The sequence below is a fragment of the Setaria viridis genome, chromosome 5, assembly GCF_005286985.2.
Source record: "Setaria viridis chromosome 5, Setaria_viridis_v4.0, whole genome shotgun sequence".
Classification (NCBI taxonomy): domain Eukaryota; kingdom Viridiplantae; phylum Streptophyta; class Magnoliopsida; order Poales; family Poaceae; genus Setaria; species Setaria viridis.
In genome coordinates, this window is record NC_048267.2 from 4,583,153 (window position 1) to 4,606,626 (window position 23,474).

The following is a 23,474-nucleotide window of genomic DNA, read 5'->3' on the forward strand; positions in this document are numbered from 1 at the left end:
TTGATGATTAGCAAAAGCACATCTGCTCAGTGTTGGTGGTGCTAAATTAGTAAATTTATTTTGGTTTCTAGTGGATTCATGTATGTAGGCATGTAGCCAAGGACTTGAAAGTTTTGAATCTAGAATTAGCATGCCATTAATAGTGTACCAGTGTTTAGATCAATAGGATTGTCATGCTCAATGCTGCCGTCGTCATGAAGAGAACATGGTCGATGCACGCTATCATCAATTACGACGTTCACCGATATGCTGGCATCAATTTTCAGTCTTTTCCCCCCCCCAAAACACGCATACAAGCACGTATCCTTACGGCACTACCAATGGGGTGTTTGGTTCCACCTTGCTAAACTTTAGTTGCTAAAATTTAGCAACTTTTAGCCGCTAAACTGCCAAACACCATTGATAAAACTTGCTAAAGTTGAGTTGCTAAAGTTTAGCACTTTAGCAAGTTTTTAGTTGCTAAAACTTGCTAAAAGGTGGGCTGGACAACCTATACCCCTCATTTATTGTTTGTCTCCCCTCCTGCGTACCATTAATAAGGGTAGATAGGTCTTTTTACAGCTCATTAAATACCTTTTAGCAAGAGTATCCAAACAACTTTTGCTAAAGTTTAGCAGGCTGCTGAACTTTAGCAAGAGTAACCAAACAGGGTCTAAAATTTTTTTGTGTAGGCACTTTTTTTTTTCCGATGGACCAGCTTTTCACGCGCTCCTTAAAAAGGATGTAGCTTCCGATTCGTCCCTAAAGAAGCAATTGCAGATCGGATCACGGCGCATGCCGCCTCTGGAAATGGAGGCCATTTACGGCGCTTTGCTCTTTGCATGAGTGGGCTCGCAATGAAGCCACCTCTTCCGTAGGAGGCGTGCTCACGTCACTATCTCTGTAACGATGTGAAAGGCAAAAGGAATTGGAGGAAATGTCCTAGATGCCAACGGGTGAAGATTTTGATTGCCACCATACTAGTATCAACCATCAGGATCAATTAGATGGTTGAGACTGAGATGAGTATTACAGCCTATATGCTTAAGTTTTTCGGATTTAGGAGTAGATTCTAGGTTGAATCTGTCGAGTAGTTTTTCATGTACAAGTGATTCAGTGTTGCTTTTGTAAACTGATTCTCTAAAATTAAGGCCTGAGATGATAGAGCACGTCGTATATATGGTAAGGACCGCGATGACGCACGACCGCGATTCCATAGGGAGAAAGCGACCCCTCCAACCAGCGGATGATAGCTAAAATACCGCTAACCGACCCGCATAATAAACCAACCCATATTAGCAGGTGTCGCTTTCATATGACATCAGCTATGATGTAACCATATTCCTTTTGAACTAGAAACTTGAAGTTGCTATTACTACTTCGTTTGTTATCGATTTTAAATTCTATTTGTACCATTGCGTCATTGTGATGAGATCTTCAAAACAAGACCAATGTTGCATATATTTGCAGATCGATTTATATGTACTGGCAACTTGTCATATATACTGGTAGTAACTTGTGTATAGATCAATAGATGGGTGACAACTTATTCATGGATAGGTTCCATATATATCAAAAAGACATCATCGTCACCTATTTCTATTAAAAAATGTATTGTGTGCTTATTTGGTGTCCACTTATATCGATATATTGCATAAGCTTATGTAAATATTGAACTTTATATTCTGTCAACTTATATAGATAACATGTGACAACATACATAGAGGCATTATATTAATATTTATATAGCACATGTCAACTCATATACATAGAGGTATTATATTAATATTTATATAGCACATGTCAACTCATGTTGCATGGTCTAATATCAAGGTATGTAGAAGATTCGCCACTAAAATTACACGTAAGCTGTTAGCACCATTGCATATAAGTTGATAGAACAAATAAAATAACTTCAAAATATATATGATGTGGGTCTTGTTTTGTGGATTTAATTTTAATGAAATAGAAAATAGAATAAAAATGAATACCTAAATGAGAGAATAGTGACCATCCAAAACAAATTGAACAGACTAGTATCAAACATGTAGTTTTTACCGTTGAACAGACTACCGAACCTCGTTTTGTCTAGTTAGCAGCATTCCACCCAGGCATAATTATTAACTCAGCTCACAATTAATTAGTACGACCCACCTAATTAGCCCACCTCCTAGGAGGTCATGCGCGGGTCGCGCGTTTTTCCATACGGTAACTATTTGCTAAGCTGCATGGATACGAATACGTGCATCCGTATCAGCCGGATACGGATACGGAAATACGGCATTTCTTTTGGAAAACCCGATACGCCGATACGTTTCAGTATTTTTCGATGTAAATAAATACCAATGCAAACAAAATTCACAACAAGAATCAAAAGTATTTTCTCCCACATCGCACATTCTTGTTTCTCCCGTATTTGTATGTCTCTATTCCTTTTGACAAATACCTTGGATTCAAGTGTACAACGACTAAACCTTCAAGAATGGATCGGAAAAACCAGTACTAGCATAGTACTGTTTGAATTTGATGATGCTATCTACTTGCAAAAGATCAGGAAGGGGATCGAAAAAATCGAACAAGAAGGACTCAAGAACTATAGAAAAAGAGTAGATCGAGAGAACTAGAGAGGTAACGGCCGCCGAACAAACTGACGGAGAAGAAACAGGTCGCCGGCCTGCTGCAGAGTCGCTGCTGGGGGCGGAGCAGTCGCAGAGCTTCAGCTTCTTCGCGGAATCGCGGCAGGCGGCAGCGCGCGTGTGTCGCCGTGCGGGCGGGCGCATGGGCGGCGGCGCGATGCGTCATGTGGCCGTCGGGGGTCGGGGAAAGGGAAGAGAGCGCCGAGCGCTACAACAGGGGTGTGGCTGTTGTCTTGTTGGGCTGGGCCGTATCGCTAAAACCAGCCCAATGCGTATCCACAGACGTATCAAGTTTTTCTGTGTATCGGATACGCGATACGGCACCTCGGCCACGTATCCGTGTAACGTAGACTATTTGGAACTATAAAAAAGAGAGCCCTCCGCTGCCCTCCGGCCCAAGACGGCCCGTTGTTTTTTTTTCCCGTCCGCTGATTTCCTTTTCTCCGCTCCACTCCTCGGCCTTTCTTCCCTAGTGGCGACGAACAGGGCGAAGCGGCGGCCGCCCTTGGCAGGTCTTCGTCGGGCGCTTCGCCGGCGACGAGCATCCGACAGGGCGGCAGGTATGCCCTCCTATTCCCTTCCCTTCCTTTCCGGCACCGCGAAGTCGGATTCCCCAAACCCTGATGTATGCTATTTGTACTTGGATCTGACCATGTAGTCACCTGCTAAACTTTGATTTTTTTGCAAAAAATTATCAGATGTAGTACACCCATGTCCTATGCTGGGTCCGCTCCTGCAGAGCAGGAATGCAAGTCATGATTGTGGTTGCAGTGTACGGTGTTACCATTCAGTTAAACACGCATAATTCATTGACAAGTGCATATCGTATCTTATATGTGGTTATTGGTTAAACCCGTGAGTGGACATTTACTGGTTGCTTTGGGTGACTTCCTGAGAAGCCAATCCTGATTGAGTGTCGGGAGTATGTGCAATTCCTCTAAAATATTCTGGAGGGCAAAATAAATTGATTAGTCTGAATCTGTTCTCATGCCTAGGTTTTATGGAGACATAACTTATAACAGCATGTTACTCTAAGGATGCAATCTATATCGTCGAGGACTGGGCATAATGTTAGAATTAGAAGCACCATAATTTGTTTTCAGCCTCTCGTATATCTGCTACAACAATGGTGCCTCAATGCGTTAGTAGTACTTTAGTTTCCAAAGCTTCAATGTAGCTTGGAAACGTTTTCATTTGCCTTGGCTAAACAATTTATTTATCTTTCACCTCGTGTGCTTGCAATTACTGTAGGTCAAGCAAATATTTTTGCCAATGGCAAGGGAACCTAGTCCTGAAATAGATGATGAACTTTTCAATGAAGTTTATGGGAAAGCATATAATGGTCCAGTTGCATCAGCTACAAATAGTGTGATGCCTAAAGTAAATGATGAGAAGAGGCCCCTGTCTCGTGATAAGTCAGATGACGAAGAGGAGGCCCCAGATCCTAATGCTGTTCCTACGGACTTCACTAGCAGAGAGGCTAAGGTCTGGGAGGCTAAAGCTAAGGCTACAGAAAGGAACTGGAAGAAGAGGAAGGAGGAAGAAATGATCTGTAAAATATGTGGAGACTCGGGCCATTTTACTCAGGTGCTCTTCTTTCTGTTGAAATTACAACTTGCATGAAACCGTATCGAAATATAGGCATGTGACAACATACAAGTATTACTGGCGGTTATTATATGTTTGTAGTGTTAGCAATTTTATTAGCAATGGTGTACTGATACTATGGAATTTAAACAGCAGGTTTCTTTTGCAATCAGCATCATATGACACTTCTACTAAGTGCTGGGATTATTTGGTGGCATTGTTTTCTATTCATTATCTGCGATTCAGAGTGAATAATAAAAAAATGCTTCAAAATTTTTAATAGCAGTATATGGCAATGCGAGTCATATGAATTAATGCACAAAATCACACTTCACCTTTTGACACTTTTATCTTGTGTTTTTTGCCCTACATGGTTAGTGCAAGGTTAGAAAGTAAGCCATGTTGCCTGGTCAGTGGAATCCTGCAGTTTTTGTTTTTACTATCTGCTTTGTATTTACCCTTTTTCTTTGGTGTATCCTGGGTACTCCTTTTTCTTTGGTGTAAACTGCAATTGACGATACCATTTTTATTTTATCCTCTCCTGCTAAGTGCTACCATAAGAATGTCAAAGCCTTCTCTCCATTTAACATTGCCCCTTTTCTGAACAGGGTTGTCCATCCACACTTGGGGCAAATAGGAGAAATGCTGACTTTTTTGAAAGAGTTCCAGCAAGAGATAAGCAAGTCAGGAATCTTTTCACTGAGAGTATGATAAGCCAGATTGAGAAGGATGTGGGGTGTAAAATCAGAATGGACGAGAAGTTCCTGTTTGTCAGTGGGAAGGATAGGTTAATATTAGCCAAAGGTGTAGATGCTGTGCATAAAATTATTCAAGAGAGTAAAGGTAAATATAGTCAAAGCAGTCCAAAACGAGATCGCTCTAGGTCACCTGTACGGAACACCACTGAGTTTCGTCCCAGACACTCTGATTCTCATCGGTCCCATAGCCCAAGAATTTCTGATTCTCGACGGTCCTGTAGCCCAAGAATTTCTGATTCACGACGGTCCCGTAGCCCAAGAAATGCATCACGCTCTCAAAGTAAAGGATACTATAATGAAAGGCATCTAGATGGCCGATTGCATGACAGTATGCCCAAGTTTTCAAAAGGATCTCCACAAGGTAGGGGGCTCAGGCACATTGGTCTCATCATCTATTGTATGAGCATTAGGAGCCAGAAAAAACAACAATTTGAGCTAAAGAAAATACCTTTGGTCCGTTTCTGTTGGTTATTGCCGTGCTAGTGTATAACTTGTTTGGTCCTTTTGCAGCTCGAGGTAAGTTCAAGCCTTTTATGATCAAATATGAAGTGTTTCTACTTGATTATTGATCGGCCAAGACTATCTCGAATATATGCCCGAATATGAAGTGTTTCTGCCTGTTAATTGATCAGACAGACTATCTTGAACGCAATGTACTATATGTTGAAAGATTTTTCAGACATCTGAGTTGGATGGCCTGCAATTTGTGTATTGCTTCTGGCATTGTTCCTCCTTTCAGTATACAATAAAGTCTACTTAGGTGTCAAACTATTTTAGCCATCTGGAACTAAAATGCAATATGTTGCATCTTCTTCCTTTTGCTGAAGCTTATGCCAACTTTGGAGCAAAAGGCCGTCCAGCCCAATCAAAATTTCCACGCCATTCCTCTTATCTTGATGTTTCCCCTAGAACACATGGTGAGAATAACCAATTTGCGGCATCAAACATGGCCAATAACTGGGGCATTGAGAGGCATGAAGCAGATGTCCGTTCAAGCCTTAAGTTTGATGTGCCATCCCATCAACAAACCTTGGAAGAGCTTGAAATGGAGTTTAAGAGGGAAGCTACAGAATTAGCTAGAGCCCGTAATCAAGAGGAGGATGAAGAGAACTATAAGCATCGAGAGGTAAAGTGCATTTAGTTACCATGAATGTCACTTTGTTTCTCTATCCATAATTCACTGTGTAATGGTTACTGGTCGTATCTAATTTTGACCACCCTGTTATCGTTTGATGTGATTTGTCCGTGGTTGGAAAGAGTTGACAAAGTTCTTTACCTATTTTTTCCCTACTAAAGTTTCAGATATTATCTGTATGACTCTTACTTTCACGTATGAGAAAAGTTATATCTTAACATTAATCTCGTCCCAATGTTAAACTGGAAGCTCAGGATGTTCTCTGTTCTGCTCGTATTTTAGGTCGAAATATCCTGAGCTATAAACCAAATAGCTGTTGCATTTCACATTCTTGTGTTATTTGCCACATCTACTTTTAATAGGGTGTAGCTGGAAGTGGAAACTTCTCTCTCGGTTCATCTCAGGGTTGTATTCATTTTCGCTTCTAACTACAGTAATTGGATGACTAACTGTTTCAACTGAAAATTGGATTTAGAAAGAATCCACTTAGTATTTGTGATTCCAATATGATTTGCTAGCTCTAGCCTACTTCGTTTCATGTATGGACTGCATGCACATGATACGGTAATGCACTATTTTCCTTACTGGATGGTAGGATGCAGTAAGCATGGTAAATTGTTTATTTTATCTTTGTAATAATTCCATCTACTTATTTGAATGAATTTTGTGGGCTGTTTAAGGCCTTGCCAACTTATTATGTTTGGATCCTTTAGTTACAATATTATTCTGATTATAGACAAAAAAAATCTTCTTTTACTTTTATGGTAACATCAGCAAATAATTATGTTCAATTAAGTCAAGTTTGCACATTTCGTTATGTTTGCTTAATTTAAGTTCCATAATGTGTTCCAGTTCATGACAAAAATATCCATGAGTGGATAAATACCAAGTAGTGCGTGGCATAGTAATTCGGCATATTTATGTCTGCCTTTATTATTTCATAATATCGATCTTCTTTCCAATGCAGTCGCTGAGAGTGATGCGAGAAAATTACATGGACAGAGTGACTACCATGAGGAATATGCATGCAAGGACATGGGAAGAATTTTTTGAACAAACCTTTAAAAGGCAACAGCAAGCACAAACTTCTTACTCCCAAATAGGTTATCCAGGTTTCGAGCAGAGAACTACACATATTTCAGCTGCACTTCAACCAATGGATTCAAAGAGCACATATCCATATGCTTCTGATAACTATTCAGCCCCAAAGGCTCATGCAGCATATGGCGAGTTTCAGCACGAAAGACATGGTGATCTTGGGAGGACCTATGGGCGATATTAGATGTTGACTAGTGGTGAGTGGACACTCATTTTAGATTTTGACGTTAAGATCTGCAGTTCAAATGTATTAAGAGGTAGCATTTTTGTGGTTTGCCGAACTGACACAACGGTAAGCTAATGTTCCACTAGTTAGGTTTGTGACTGACTATAGATGCAGACTTGGTAGCCTCCATCTTACGACAAATGTTCCCATCTATTTCTGAGTCCTAAAAGCGGTTCCCGCATTTTCAGGGTGATTGTGTGAGGAATCAGTGTCAATGGTGTGCTACTTAGACCCTCTTAGCACCTATTTGCTGTTATGTAGTTTGAGGAGGTAAGGACTCATATTTTTGCAGAACTGTCTCTTCCAGTTGCTTCCTTTTGCAGCTGAGGTAGTAGCATCACAATGGGCTGTTGAAATTGTCCGTGGAATCCAGATTATTTTATTGTAAAAAGCTGCTTTTCAATGAATTTTCTGATTGCTGTAAAAAATATTAACTCCGTATCGGTTATTCCTGCTTTTCATCTGCTGCACAGAAATTTCCCATGTTGATTTGGGTTTGTGCGAGTCTATTATCTTGCTATGTTGATCGGGAATTTGCGTTTATTTATTGTGAGAAAGATTTCTGACAAGTTTTTCTATGGTTTCTGACATGCTCTAAGTAAAGATTTTGATCTCTGTGCTACTCCCAACTTGTGCAGAGCGATTTTCTGAATTTTGGTCAAAATTTGATGACAGTGTATCATAGTTGATCATGTTTACTGATTGTACCAGTTCCATATTGCGAGGAAAGGTTCCTCACGTGTCAAGGACTCATAGTGCATTGATATGGACTTATTTATATATTTATACTTTGTAAATCACGGAAACCCTTGAGATGGACGCTCGATTTGAAATGGATGCACGGAGAATGGGAGATGCATCACCGTCATATCGCGAGCTCAAGCCTAACAAATTCCAAAAAGGATACAAATCTTTAATCTGGGCAAAGGCCCAAAATGGCCTTTGAGCTGTATGCAGGCCCATCTCAAGATCCCGGAAGGAACAGGCCCATCCTCTCCACGGGCAGCGGCCGGCCGCCTGGGCTTAACAACGCGGAGGCCCACTTTGCCCTCCATCCATGACCACACCGTAGCGCCCTGCCGCCCGCCAGATCGAAATCGGAGGCGATGTCGCCGCCGGCGAGCCGCCGCCGCCGATCTCGGCTCCTCAGCTGGCCGCTGCTGCTCCTCGCGATCCTCGTGGTCCACTCGCTGGCCGTCTACCTCTTCACCCGCGGCTTCCTCCTCACCCGCACCGAGCTGGACCTCCACAGCAGCCGCGATGACCGCCAACCTCAGGGCGACGTCTCCACCGGGTGCGCCTCCTGGCCCCCGCCCGCCGTAGACCGCCTCGTTATCGTCGTCCTCGACGCGCTCAGGTGTCCTGTCTTGGATCCCTCATCATCAACGTCCCTGGTCGTTTTTCTAGCTTACGTAGTTGTGCGTTTTGTTGTATCGCAGGTTCGATTTCGTGGCGCCGAGTACCTTCTTTCAAGGTGTGTAACTCTGAGCAACAAAATTGCGATGCTGTGCTTCTGCTAATTGTTAGCTAACCGCGAGATTTTCTGTAGAAAAGCACCCGTGGATGGACAAGTTACAGGTCTTGCAGAAGCTTGCTGCCAATGAAAAGACCTCCGCAAGGATCTTCAAAGCACTTGCTGATCCACCGACCACCAGCCTCCAGCGCCTTAAGGTGCCTTTCGCTTTCAAATAGTATCATGATATAGGACTTCTCCTGAAAATGATGTCTCATATGCAAATAATGTAATGCCATTTGATCCAAAATGATACCTCATGGGCTTAACAGAATTGTTGCAAACCTCAACACTCAGGCTCTCACCACGGGTGGTCTCCCTACCTTTATTGATGTTGGCAATAGCTTTGGTGCGCCCGCAATAGTAGAAGATAATATAATGCATCAGGTTCATCTCACCCCCACATTCAATTTAGTACAGACTCGGTCGTATCTGCCTATAGCTCATGCTGAATTGGTAGCCATGATGGTGTTGTGCTGTCTGTTTCTTTGTGATCAATCAGTTGGTTAAAAATGGAAAGAGAGTAGTCATGATGGGAGATGATACATGGATACAGCTGTACCCTGAACACTTCAACAAGTCATTCCCGTACCCTTCCTTTAATGTTAAAGACCTTGACACGGTATGAAATCTTGTCAAATCAAATTCTTGTTCTTCCCTTTTGATGAACTTGTCAGTTCTTTCCCCTGGCTTCCTTAAATTCTTTGAGTTGTGTCATGATTTTATCAGGTAGATAATGGTGTAATTGAGCACTTGCTTCCATCTCTTCACAAAAATGATTGGGATGTTCTTATTGCACATTTTCTTGGTGTGGTAAGTTATTATGTATTCAATTTGGCCTTACCTACCATTTTTCATCCTTTTCTGTTTTGAGCTGGAAACTTGTGACATCAACTTTGTTTAGGACCATGCAGGGCATATATTTGGTGTTGACTCAACCCCGATGATCCAGAAGTTAGAGCAATATAATCAGATCCTGGAGGTCAGTTGTTTTGTGCATATAATATTCTTTTCTTCTGTGTTTTTAGGAGGCATTTAGCTTTACCTAATACAGAGTATATACCCTTCGTATTCATATTTCAAGCTTCTGAATGTTGTACAATCCATTCTTATTTTCTTCTATAGGGTGTTATTGACACATTGAGAAGTCTGTCCAAACCTGGTGGCACCCATGAGAACACTTTGCTTTTGGTAATGGGCGATCATGGTCAAACCCTGAATGGTGATCACGGAGGGGGAACCGCTGAAGAGGTGATCTGTCTTGTGTTTTGCTGCATGTACATGAGAATTATAACTAATCCTATGTCAAATGTAGGTTGAAACATCTCTATTTGCATGGAGTCCAAAGACCCCACCAGATGCAGTCTTGTCTGTTCTTGATGATAGTTCATGCAATGTTGATCTGGTATGTTTATCAATTACATTTTGCACCTTGATAGTAAACTATTTGTTCTTCTGATTTGTGCCAATAGAGGGGTTCTTAGACAGGTTAAGATTATAAATAAAATTACGAGCAACAAATAGTGAACCCAAAGTATTTTTTGGACAAGATTTGGGAAAAAAATAGCATTCAGTATAGATTATTCTTTTCTTTGTGTAATTCTTTCGTATTCCATTTGGGTGGCATATAAAGTCCCGGAGAAACATGTTGTAAAGGCAAAGGAGGGAGTTAATCTTTAAATACTTTATCTCCTTGCACTATATCTTTTGGAATGGAAACTAAATGCAACAGCTTCATATGTTAATATTTAGTTTCTGAGCATAATAGATCTGTTAATTTTAAGATATTCATAAAAAAAACTCAACCATGGGGGGAGACTCCCCCGGGCTTTGTTCTAAGAAGGCGCCATGCTTCAAACCCGGGTAAGGACAGGAGTTTCAGTGACCCCTGGATTTTAACACTCTAACCGGTCCACCATGAGAAGCTTTGCAATTTAAAATTATTTAACAGATTAATATCAGTAAGATTCCTTGCTTCTATTTGTATTTGCAGCGACATAAATACTAATGTCACAAATTCATTTCCTTATTTTATGAATTAACATCCAGCACGGGGAAGAGGTGTGCATCAGCACTATGCAGCAGGTCAGGGTTTATTTGCACTCTCCCATGTGAATGCTTAGTTTTATTTGGTGTTGCTTATTCTCTTCTTGGTTTCAGCTTGATTTTGCAGCGACTATATCAGCACTTCTTGGCATACCCTTTCCCTTTGGAAGGTGTGTTAGATAAACTTGGTGCTTTTTCCACGATTTAGTTGTCAGTCAATGTTCTTGCTTGATTGTAAACTGCTATGTATTCTTGTTTGTCTACCTTTTCTTCTTTACATGCTGTTGTTGCTGTTTCTTCATCCTTTGATGATTGTTTATCTCAATCCATTAGCTGCTAAATGGCTCTCCTGTTTCTTAAATAGCATTGGGCGTGTAAACCCAGAATTGTATGCCTTGAGCACCGGGACATGGGTTAATCAAAGGATGGGTACCAATGCTTGTACATCGCAGAATGATCTAGAATCATGGATGAGGAGATATGCTGAAGTTCTCTGTGTAAATTGTTGGCAGGTAATATGAAGCTGCATTTCTAATTCCATTCAACTTCCCTTGTTCAGTTCATCTAGGTATGTGGATATTCCTTTTGACATTCAACTTACCTTGTAGGTAAAGAGATACATTGATCAATACTCTGCTACTTCTGTTATTGGTTTTCCATCAGAAGACCTGCAACATATCATGAATCTGTATTCAAGAGCTCAGGCAAATTGGTCAGCTTCTCTGAGAACTACTTGTTCATCAGATACGGGTAGTCAAGAAAAATCTGAGGGGGAAGATTCAGTTCTGCCGCAGCAAATTGATGCATACACTGACTTCTTGCAGACTTTTGCAAAGCTTGCTCGCTCTGCTTGGACAGAGTTTGATTTGTGGTCGATGAGCATGGGTCTTTTACTTATGATATTGACAGTTATTATTCAGTCTTGTACGCTTGTAAAGCTGAACACCATATGTCAACCTTCAGATCAGAAGAGGGCCGGTTCAAGCATCATTCCCAAACTTTCCTTTGCTTTTGCTTTAGTTGCGATTCGAGCAGCTAGTTTCTTATCAAACAGCTATATATGTGAGTCAGATGAACTAGTTGTACTGTACGCACTTCAATTTATGCATATCTGTTTTTCTTACTTTTTTTCCTGTTATGCAGTGGCAGAAGGTAGGGTTGCAAATTTTCTTTTGGCCACGAGTTGTATCACCAGTGTGTGGCACTCAATGGTGAAAGGGAAATTCAGCATAGAAGTTAGTATTCCTGGACTTAAATTCTTAGTTTTTTATTTATTCTTTGGTGCAATCATGTTGACATCCTTTACTCTATTTATTTGCAGAACTTGGTTTTTCTTCTTCTAAATATTTTCGCACGGTTTGGAATTGAGATTGGGATGTCAAAACAATTGCCTGCCCCAGCAATTACAAAGGATCACTCTGTGAGCGCCTTTTGTAAAATATTTGGTGTTAATTCTTGCAACATCCTCTTGGAGATATTCCCCATCATATCTCTTGCCATTGTGGCTTACATTATATTGAAGTGGCTATCCCATGCAATCCATCAGAGGTTCTTGAAGTACTTTGTTTTGTGTGGAACGATGGTGAGTTATGTATCTATAGTGTTTCATTGGGCTTCGGAGACTACTTTCTTTTTACATTCTGGAACTGTTCAAGAGTTTGGAAGAAGTTTAGCTCCTCGCTTTGTTTATGCTATTGGAGGTCTATCACTAGCTGTTTCTGCACTTTATCGGATATTTAGCCCAGCTGATCATTTGAAGATGAACATAAGGATAACTATTTTATCAGCTGTCATGCTATGTTCTTGGAGTCCAACTATCTTGATCCTGTTGGGAAGGCAAGGCCCATTTGTGGCATTAATTTGCATGACAGGAGGTACTGTGGAAATCACTTTATGCTCAATTTTGAAATATTGCAACTTTGCATGACAGAAGGTACTGTGGTAATCTCTTTATTCTCTTACCACTAATTTTTTCTGTTGCCATCTCTATTTTGTAGCTTGGTGTATCATAAAGTTACAGCAGAAACATCAGAGAGAATCAGAACTCTGTGTGGCTGACCCTGTTTCAGTGACTCAGTGGAGCCTCCTCGCAGTTTGTTTATTTTATCTGACAGGTCACTGGTAAGTTTCATGCTGTTTTCCTGCCTCTCTATGAAAGAAGTGTTTATATGCATATTATGTTACGACAGAAGCACGAGTACTTGGCATACCTATAACACATTTTGTTCACTGATCTATAAAGAGTGCACATGTTATTGTCTATGCTAATATGCATATTGGTGGGAGTTTCTGGTTTAACTGATGTCGATGAGGTGGCTAGGAATCCACCATTGCTAATGTAAAAAGTAAATTTCAGGTGTACGTTTGATGGCCTCCGATATGGTGCCGCTTTCATTGGGTAAGTCTGATTGTGTTCCTAGTAACACTGTGACCGCAAGAAAAAAAAAATTCCTTGCATTATATGCACTGATGTTTGCTATGCTTCAATGCGCAGTTTTGATCATTTCCATATCATTCGACAAGGTCTTCTACTTTCCATCGACACCTTTGGTGTTTCTCATATCCTGCCAATTCTAAGCCTTCCATTTATTGGCATGGTGTGGTACAATACCACTTCCAAGGACAACAAGCTGAACGGTGTCATTCTCAACAATATAACTCAGGTAGTAAATACGGCAACTCTTGCAATCAAGAAAAAACCTATATTCTGGAAGAGGTTTGACTATACAAATTCAACAAACGATAATCCACTTTCTGGGCGTGCATATTGATGCCAAATTCAAATTACTGAACAATTAAACAAAAAAAAACTATGTTGAAGATCCCTAATATTCACTGTGTACTGGAATAGTATATTCATGCACCCATGTAACTTTCCTTGTGGATCTGTAACTGGTGTCTGGTTCTTTGATCACTGATCCACATCCCACACCTTTTTTTTCTTCCAAACTTAGGTGCTTTTGATGTATGGTCTTATAACAGCAATCCCTGCTACACTGACAATCATATGCGTCACTATTCAAAGGCGTCACTTAATGGTAACTATTGCTCCCACCTTATTGAACAAATTACCTTGGCCTTTTGTAGTTATCTAGCTTTTGACGTGACACTGTTTATCGTTCAAACTTTCAGGTTTGGGGTTTGTTTGCTCCAAAATATGTATTTGATGCGATTGGGCTTCTGCTGACAGACTTGTTAATTTGTTTGGCATCTCTCTACTACAGCTGATTTTGCTTCACTTCTCAAGTTAGACTGCTAACCGATAACACAGAACTGACATTACCTTTTTCTCAATTCGTTGTAGCTAGAGCTGTTCTTTCTTATCTGTACTATAGTGATTTTTTAGTTTAACTGCATACATTAAGTTTACATCAATCAAGACAATTGTTTCCTTTTGGTTGTGTACTAAATTTTTACAACGAACAAGTAAGCAGAAAAGATGCAATCGGAGTTGTTCTTTCCAGCAAAATGTACTTTGTCCATTTGACAAAAGATATACGCATCTATCTCTTGAATCAGAGTTGTTCTTTTCCTGCAAATATCTGCCCATTGACAGAAGAAAAATGTGTCCATTTCTTCTTGTCCATTTCAAAATGGTTGAGATCGTTGTAGTTCCCTGCACTTGTCATGACCTTTTGTTTTTACTAAGCTTTTCAATGGGTTGGTGAACTTTACGTTAGCATGCATAAACTTTTAACATGCAAAATATACACTTTTACACGAATAGTCGAATATAAATATATATTTCTTCACAAACAACTTGACCATAATAATTCATAACCGTGCTTAGAGAAGTCCTCAAGTTGACACAAGAAAAACCACATGGTACCAGAATATTGGTGTGTACTCATCAGACGAACAATACAATGTCAGTTGTTTTTGGGAGCGGCCGGCACAACGCCTTCGTTGCCGGCGAGCGTCATGTACTTGTCCTTCCTGGTGAGCCCGGTGAGCTGGAACCCCAGCGCCTTGCCGAGCTCGCGCTGCACCCGGTTGGCGACGCCGATGCTGTCGCCGCGGCCGGCGGCGGCCGTAGTGGCGCACGGCAGGAACTCCACCCGGTACGCCGGCCTCGGGTTCATCATGAAGTAGAAGGGGTCCATCCACTTGGCCCCCGGCTTGGTGGAGGTGCCGTAGAACATGCCGACGCGCGTGTCCAGCGCGACGGGGTTCACGCCGGCCCCGAGCTCGGCGAAGAGCGGGCTGAGGCGGAGCAGGTACTCCTCCCGGCACGTCGTCCCCTCCGGGCACACCACCAGGTGGTCGCCGCGCGCCAGCAGCGCCGCCATGTTGCGCCGGTCCTCCTCCCGGTCCCGCGTCAGCCGCGCCGTGCGGATCGGCGCGATCAGCTCCGACACCGGGCTCAGGCTGTACGTCACCGCCGTCACCGGCTTCCCGAGCGCCGCCGCCACGATGATCGGGTCCAGTAGCGTGCGGTGGTTGCACACGTACAGGCGCCCGCCGCCGCCCGAGCTCTGGCCGGGGACGCGGCCGCCGACGAGGCGGTAGTGCATGCCGGTGAGCGCGCCGACGGGGAAGCAGACGCGGTACGGGAGGAAGGAGAAGGCGACGGTGCGGAAGGTGACGAGCGCGACGGCGAAGGGGAGGAAGGTGTACATGGCTAGCGCGGCCGGCGGCGTCGGCGCGAAGGCGAGGCGGCCGTCGTGGAAGACGAGGGGCCTCGGGTACCTGTCCCGGGGCAGCGGTCGCCATCCCCGCGCGTCGGCCTCGCTTACAGCGAAAGTTTCCTGCAGGGACAGAGAGGGTGCACGTTGTACTTGATGTCAAGGGCGCTGGCATGTGTGCTGTCGCCAGGATCAGCACGGTGTTAGCTAAATGTCCAAATTCCAGAGACATGAATCTAGAGCGAGCCAGCTTTTTTGGGTCACTAGTTGACTAGTTCGGCGAGAAGCAATGCTTCCAATGCGTTTCACAAGCTAGTTTCCATGCATGCTTTTCTTTCACGTAGATTACTGATGTTATTAGGAGCTGGTTATGCATAGGATATAAATAAAGTTTAAACTCCTCATCCAACCAGACTAGCTTGGGTTTCAAGCTCTGAAGCTAGCTCATTTTAAGTTGCTTGAGTTTGTGGTCAATTTTGTTTCTCCTCCTTGTAATTTTTGTGATAAAAAATATTGAAAATACATCATTTATATTAGGGGGGCAGGGATGGTCAAAATCCTCAAAAGGAAACAGGCACCGAAGGACTAGAAAACTTGTTTAAATATTCTTGTAATTTTTCTGTTTTAATACCAGGAACATATCATGTGTTGCCTCCTTCAAAAATCGTCTATTCATGTTATTGACCTTCAATAATGATGTCAAATTCAATATACTTCCTATGATTCAAAATAGATGTTGATTGGGATATAGACACGGTCTACAAGGTGACACTTCCATCGACAATTTCTACAAAAGTAAGATATTTCAAATAAATATAACTAAATATTTTGAAACTATTTTTCATGATGACTCGAAGTAAGATTTATCTTCTATTGTTATTATGTGAAATTCTTACTATAGTCAAGGTTAAAAGAGTTTAACTGGCAACCACGTGTCAACAGCTGAAGTACATATTTCCAGCAGCAACTGCAAATGCCGTCCTCATTAATATGCTTAACACTGACCTTTGACGATCTGCTGGAAACACGTCAAAATAAAATGCAAGTGATGTGTCTACCGTTTGTTGTACGTCATTTCCAGTGAACCTAATTGAGTGCTGTCAACCATTAGCAAAAAAGGCACTTTTTCATGGCAAGACTTTGAACCAAATTAAACCAATGATGGTTACATGCAACTATTATACACTTCAAAAATTTTCTTGATATGCTCAGTAGTATCACTTCAAGAGTTGCTGACTGCATTTCTCAGGTAAAAACCTTCTGTCGTAATTACCTGCTGCCACTACAACCATGGAGCTATTTACCAAGCCACACCATTGCTCGCTTTATTTTTATTGAGATTATAAGGAATTAAGGATGATCCACACGTGTACACACTACACCTGAAAACCTCCATTTGCGCATGATTCATGTGCGCTAAGATTTAAACCTGGGTAGATACTCCCACAGTTACATTTAGGACAAGCTACTTAGTTCATTTTAACTAGCTTGTGTTAGAGGTTATTAAATTCCCACACCATTGCTCACTCCGATCCTTCCTTTGAAGTCAAACAAGTGAATTCTAGTCCTAGTTCTAGTTAGTAAACCTCGAGCCTAGAAAGCTTGCCAAACAATTGAAACTTATTATTTATCAGCTGAGTGGTACTTCCTCCGTCCCAAATTATAAATCATTTTGGATTTTGTAGATTCATATCTTTTACTATGCATTTAGACATAATATACATTTAGATGCATAGCTAGCAAAACCTATAAATCTAAAAAAAGCTAAAACGACTTATAATTTGTGACGGAGGGAGTATGTACCAAAGTTATGTGTATCTATGATATATTGTAACACCACATATACAAGATTATGTCTTCAATTATCCCTTTTCACGACTCAAATAAATAAATAAACTTAGTAAAGAAGCAATTTAATAACTGGATTATGGGAGTAAGCGACGTATGCTCTCACCTTGCAATAGTAAGAAGAGAAAAGGTAGTGCACCCTACCGCTGCTCGCCGCCCCGACGAGCCCCACGGCGCCGTTTCCGGCGTCCTTCTTCCCCGCCGCCTCCAGCTCGGCGCCGAACAGGGCCCGGAGCCTCTTCGCCGCCATCTCGGCGGCGTCCTCCTCGTCCACCAGCCCGGCGAGGACGCCGCCGACCGACCTCACCTCCGGCCCCACGACGGCGTCCACGCCGACGTACTCCCTCAAGAACCCGTCCACCATGACCCTCGGGAACGTCGCGCTCACCGCCACCACCCGCGCCGCCGCCCGCACCGCCGCCACGCCCTCCGCCGCCGCGGCCTCCAGGAAGAACTTGGGCAGCACCGCCCTGCCGACCCGGGCGACCTCCTTCTCCTCCACGCCGACGAGCGCCACCGTGGCCATGGCCCTCGCCCGCGCTCCTTCGCCTAGGAGGCACAGCAGCGGGTAGAGCAGCAGCAGGAGGAGCCCACGGAGGAACCCGCCGGCCTCGACGGCGACGAGCATGAAGTACGGGAAGGCGCAAACCGGCGGGCGCAGGATCCACGCCTCGACGTCGACGACCAGGGTTCGGCCGTGTAGCCTGTCCAAGCTCGGCAGCGGCGGCGGAGGGGGGTTCGGCTTCGTCGCCGCCATCCGGCCGCGATGGTGCCGGCGGCCGGCGAGCTTCCGCAGGAGGAGGAAGAACAGGGAGAGGAATGGCTTGGAGAATGATGAAGGCTTCATGGCCATGGCCAGCTATACCTGGCCGGGTAGAGTAGCTACCTGTTGCCTTGGCGCGCCCTAGTCCCTGTCTAGGTGTTGCACGTAGTTGTCCTCTCGCGCTTCGATGGGCGTTTGCATCTGCTCAGGAGCCACAAGTGGAGAGCTCGCCTATTTATACCCGAGTTAAGCGTGGTTTATGCTTTTTGCTAGCATGGCTACCGCTGTTGATGATGCTTCAGTAAGTTTACTGGAAACCGAATTTTCCTGTGTATGTTCAATTATTCTGAGATTTTTCCGAAACGCACATGTAAATTGGCATTTTCTTGTCGGTTTTCAAAACACACAGGAATAACTAAACTTACATGAAAATTTGAATTTCCCTGTCGGTACTTAAAAAATCGCAATTATATATAGATTTCTCTGTAGGTTTAGTAAAACACACAAGGAAGTTAAAAACGCACAGAGAAAAGTATAGTTTTCTTGTGTTATTAGTCAGCTCATGTACTAATTATTTCCCCTATATTTTTTAGACAACGATGAAGTCGATGACTGTGATTGTAGTGGCATGAGGTTAAATCTGAGTCTATGGGTAACAATGTTAAATGATAGTGAGTTATGTATTGTGATGCAAGGACTTGTAATGATCTTAAAGTGACATATTGTATTTGTCAACTCACTATCAGTTTGGGTCTTTTGGGTGCTCATTTTAATCTTGATTTCTTGATGGTTTTCAGGCGTGCCCCTGGCAGACAACAACCCAGCGTGCTCGCAAAGGTGGTCGCAAGCGAATTCCACCACAACACCGTGCTGAAAATTAATAAAAATTAGCCCAAGTGGAGTTGTCACGGAAGACTATCACTGTAAAAAACTAGTATCCTGATTTTTTCTAGGACGGGTGAAATTACCTCCCGCGCTTACAAAAGGAGCGGGATTCAACTGACCCACCTCTAGAAAAGCATTTGCACGGGCGGGTCACCCCATTACCCGCCCCTGAAAATAGGAACCATTTCTAAGGGTGGGTAATGGCATCACTCGCTCCCAAAAATGATTCCCAGGGGTGGGTAATGATATGGCCCACCCCTAATCCTGTGAAAATAAATTCATAACTTTTTTATATGACCTCGGATGAAGATAAACTTTATACTAAAATTATATAGCTTGATGAGGCCTAAAACTTTGTAGTTGAAAATCTTTTTATTTGAGATTGTTTATTACTCCAAAATATCATTCTAAGTTCTCTAGTTTTGAAATCTAATTTTTTTTAATTTCAAATGACTTTGGCTATACATAAGCTCTACATCAAACTTGTAGAGCTCGAGGAGACCTAAAATTTTGATTAATACTTCAAAATATCATTATAAGTTCTCTAGTTTCAAAATCTAAAACTTTTGAATTTTTCAAATAACTTCAGCAATACGAAAGCTTTATTCAAACTTATAGAGCTCGACGAGACAAAAACTTTGAAGTTAACAAGCTCTCAATTTGAAATTGAATAATACTTCAAAAAATGTATAAGTATATGTGAATGTATGTGTATATGTGTGAGTACATGTGAATGGGTTTAATGAATCTATTTTTTCAATACAAATTTTTTCATATCATCTTGGATGAATACAAGCTTTATATCAAAATTGTAGAGCTCAACGAGACATTAAACTTTGCAGTTGACAACTTTTACATTTGAGATCATTTAATAGCTTAAAAATATATTTTAAAATAAAAACAAAAATTGAGAAATAATTGTAGGGGCGGGTGATGGCGCCACCCGTACCTGGAAATAATTTACAGGGGCGGGTAATGGCATCACCCACCCCTGTAAATCATTTCTATACGCGGGGGATGGCATGACCCGCCCCTAGAAATGATTCCGCGCAAAAGAAAATTATAACTTTTTCATACGATCACGAATGAAGATAAATTTTATATCAAAATTGTATAGCTTGACGAGATCTAAAGTTGTAGTTGAAATTTTTTCATTTGAGATCATTTAATGGTCCCAAAAAAACATTACAATTATACAAAAGAAACACACTTTACCACCTCATCAGTCCACACCTCAAAAATCGAGTGCTCCTATTGGTCCTTGCCCTCTCCCACCATCTCCCTCGGCTCCGCTCCTTAACCCTCCCCCCTCCCTCCCTCGCAGACAAAGCTGGCGCCTTGCCTCTGCTCCTTTCCTTCTCTCTTCTCCTTGCCCTTCTCTCCTCACAGACAAAGCCGGCGCCTAGGGGCCCGGCGGCCGGGCCGCGGGGGGCGCGCGGCGGTGCGCCCGGCCGCCACGGGTCTACGGCGCGGGGCGCGGCGGCCGGCATGAGTCCGCGGCAAATACGCCTCCCGGACAGCGCCTCCTGCCCGCCGGCGGCCCTTGTCAACCAGTCACGAGATGGAGTTCTTCTCTACGGCGGCAGCGGCCGGTCCTTGCCCAACGGCCCGTGGTGGGGTCCGAGCGGATGGCTGCCGACAACGACTGCTGTCCATCTTTCCTTTTTCGGCTATCCATCTTTCTTTCTTTCTTCTATCGTTTGTGTAGTGTGTGATTCCCATAGTTGAGGTATTGGCAGGCAAGCGTGCTACTGCTGCTGTCCATCTTTCTTTCTTCTATCGTTCGTGTAGTGTGGGATGAGACCTGTGGTAGTCTTCGAGGTGAAGCTAATCGGCGTCGACAACGATGGCCGTCGGCCGCGACAACCGGTTGGGGAGTGCGCGGCTCCACGCGGGGGCCAGCAGCCGGCACGGCGCACGGGGCAGGCGGTCGACGAGGAGCCGGCGCGCCGGCGCTCGGGGTTGGCAGGGGCTCGGCTCCCCGCGGCAAGCGCTGACAGGGCGCGAATTATTATTTATTTTATTTTTTTAATCGATCACTAGCGGCGGCGAGTGATAACGTCACCGAAATACACTTTCAGCCATCACCCGCGCTAGAAATAGTTTACACCCGCCCCGGAAATAGTTTAGCAGGAGCGGGGTAGTTTAGCAGGAGCGGATCTGTAAACAGATAATTGTAGTAGTTGCGAAAATTAGAAGTGGATGGTGCGTTCGCCTCGTGCAAATATAGTTTCAACCGTCCTGAGACCTGCTAATACTAGTAGAGAATTGGTCTTTAGTCCTGGTTGATAAGGTGCAAATCTTCCGAAAATCCATCCGGGATGAACCAATCGGGACAAAAGGGGGTCATTTTATCCCGGGTCACTCAACCGGGACAAAAGACCTCCTTTTATCCCGGTTGGTATTACCAACCGGGATAAAACGGGTCACCACGGCAGGCACTGCAAAAAAAAAATCCCAGGCTCCCAGGAGCCCCCCCAACCTCCAACCTCGCACGTAGCTTCCTTGCTATCCCACCTACACAGTAAATCTGACTATATAGGGGATGCAATCCTTTTGTATTAACTCGTGGGGACCCTTTTATCCCGGTTGGAAACACCAACCGGGATAAAAGATCCCCTTTTATCCCGGGGTCTTTTTTTTCCACTAGCCTTTGCAACCAGGATAAAAGATCCCGTTTGGTGAGGCCCCCACTAGTGACCGAGTTTTAGTCCCGGTTGGTGAACCTTTTGTTCCGGGCCAACTTTAAACCGGGATAAAATGGGGTGTATGGAAGGTGAATTCTCTACCGTGTAAGTGTATTTTATTCTTCACAATGAGCTGCTATTGTCAAATATCACCGTTGCGTTAGCACGGAAAATAAATGAGTTATATAACGAAATTCGCAATCATGTATCAGGCCACTTAATTAGAAAAGTATAAGCCGAAGCACAGTTATATTTTCTTTATGGTGTTAACCAATACTAGGTGATTGTGCTGCAAAGTGCAAGTGTCAACCGATGCAGGCACGATACTGCAGAATACATATACGCACATGTGAAAGGAAATAAACGCCTGCTCTAGGAGTTGTTATCAATATTTAACAGGCTTTCCATGATGCATATATACAAATCTTTCATTGTTGTGATGTTTGGCTCACGGGGCAACGCCCCGGTGTCAATACCACTTGACGTAACGTACTCAGCTGGTAAGATTCTTTGTGGTGGAACCTACTCACTAGAATTCGAGTTCTCGACTCGGCACTGCTACTCGTATTTTTCTGAATTTATTTTAGGATTTAACCGGCGCTATTCTTTCAGTAGGCGACGTGCCTGTCGACAGCGAGGCGCCAGTGGTGACTTCGTCAATCTTGAGGATTTGACAGTTCAATCTTTCAGAGGTGCTCATAGGAGTAGGGTTGCGTGCGTGTGTTCGTAGAGGCAAATGTGCGTACTTGTATGTAAGCGTCTGCGTCTGTACTGTGTGATTCAAAAAAATATCCTATAATAAAATATTGGACGAGACGTCTTTTTTCTCCAATATGCAAAGAGAGTTACGGCAAGGAATGGCTTTGGATGACAGTGAGAGCTCCTTATATCTCCATGGTCATGGATAGGTGGGCAGCCACCGCTCTCCCGTTGTGTTTCTTCCGCTCTGTCACGGTATATATCGCTGGTGTTTCTTTCAACTTGCACGGACTAGTCTACTCGCTTCGATGGAGAGGTGTAAAGTTGCATCGATCATGAGCCACAAATGCATTGGCCCGGCCGTCTCTTTAAGTATTTACGTAGATGAGTTGTGTTTTAATTAGATTTAATTTATTGCTTGGTCAAATTTCTTGATGTTTCAGTAGGGAGTGGTATATGTAGGGAACTAGGGATAGCTCCCTTCGAATGCAAATATATATTTTTGTTTCCGAGGCCCTCTTTGGCATAGTTTTCAAAGCTGATTCTCTGCTGAATTCAGTAGGAACTCTGCCAAATAGTTTCCAGAGAGAATTGATTCTCTTCTGATTCTGTGAAGTGATTCTCTAAAATGAACTAAGAGGTTGGGAGCTAAAAAAAGTAGCTTCTCCTGAGTCTGTGAAGTGATTCTCCATCCTGATTTTAAGAGTTTATACTAGAGAATCAAAAAGAATCACTTTCAACCACAGAATTACTTCTCTCAGAGAATCAGCTCCCATGAAGAATCAAAATGAGATGGAGCTCTACCCAACAAGCCCTGAGTCTATGATGCTTAAACTACAGGCTGGTGTTCCCTACATCCAAAAAATAAGTTATTCTATGATTTAAAATTATCCTAATTTTTTTCAAAAACAAGTCATTGTACTTAATTTGCAATGCGCATGCCAAATATAGATAATAAATAGGGGACAATTACAGTCATTTTACCTCCT

At 43.0% G+C, this 23,474-nt stretch overlaps 3 protein-coding genes across 5 annotated transcripts; 2 read left to right on the forward strand and 1 right to left on the reverse strand.

Moving 5' to 3' along the window:
* Positions 1-3,010: 3,010 nt before the first annotated feature.
* Positions 3,011-7,923, forward strand: LOC117859309 (uncharacterized). 2 transcript variants are annotated; one of them, XM_072294263.1, is made up of 6 exons: positions 3,011-3,175; positions 3,867-4,202; positions 4,811-5,321; positions 5,788-6,086; positions 7,063-7,390; positions 7,608-7,923. In XM_072294263.1, exons 2-5 carry the CDS (start codon positions 3,888-3,890, stop codon positions 7,375-7,377), a joined length of 1,440 nt encoding a protein of 479 aa, XP_072150364.1. In that variant the 5' UTR covers positions 3,011-3,175; positions 3,867-3,887; the 3' UTR covers positions 7,378-7,390; positions 7,608-7,923. The 2 variants fall into 2 exon arrangements, with proteins under 2 accessions (XP_072150364.1, XP_034598430.1); XM_034742539.2 differs by having other exon boundaries at positions 7,063-7,923.
* Positions 7,924-8,465: 542 nt separating this feature from the next.
* LOC117859307 (uncharacterized) lies at positions 8,466-14,369 on the forward strand. 2 transcript variants are annotated; one of them, XM_034742533.2, is made up of 20 exons: positions 8,466-8,776; positions 8,859-8,893; positions 8,969-9,090; positions 9,230-9,319; positions 9,435-9,554; positions 9,662-9,745; positions 9,837-9,914; positions 10,058-10,183; positions 10,248-10,337; positions 10,982-11,017; positions 11,093-11,148; positions 11,343-11,490; positions 11,587-12,040; positions 12,122-12,213; positions 12,300-12,852; positions 12,976-13,099; positions 13,335-13,376; positions 13,473-13,641; positions 13,933-14,016; positions 14,111-14,369. In XM_034742533.2, exons 1-20 carry the CDS (start codon positions 8,526-8,528, stop codon positions 14,204-14,206), a joined length of 2,850 nt encoding a protein of 949 aa, XP_034598424.1. In that variant the 5' UTR covers positions 8,466-8,525; the 3' UTR covers positions 14,207-14,369. The 2 variants fall into 2 exon arrangements, with proteins under 2 accessions (XP_034598424.1, XP_034598426.1); XM_034742535.2 differs by having other exon boundaries at positions 8,671-8,776; positions 9,205-9,319.
* A 333-nt stretch (positions 14,370-14,702) lies between these two features.
* LOC117859308 (probable glycerol-3-phosphate acyltransferase 3) lies at positions 14,703-18,415 on the reverse strand. Its single transcript, XM_034742536.2, has 2 exons — positions 17,558-18,415; positions 14,703-15,726 (listed from the first exon to the last, which is right to left on the reverse strand). Exons 1-2 carry the CDS (start codon positions 18,302-18,304, stop codon positions 14,848-14,850), a joined length of 1,626 nt encoding a protein of 541 aa, XP_034598427.1. The 5' UTR covers positions 18,305-18,415; the 3' UTR covers positions 14,703-14,847.
* Between the last annotated feature and the right edge of the window lie 5,059 nt (positions 18,416-23,474).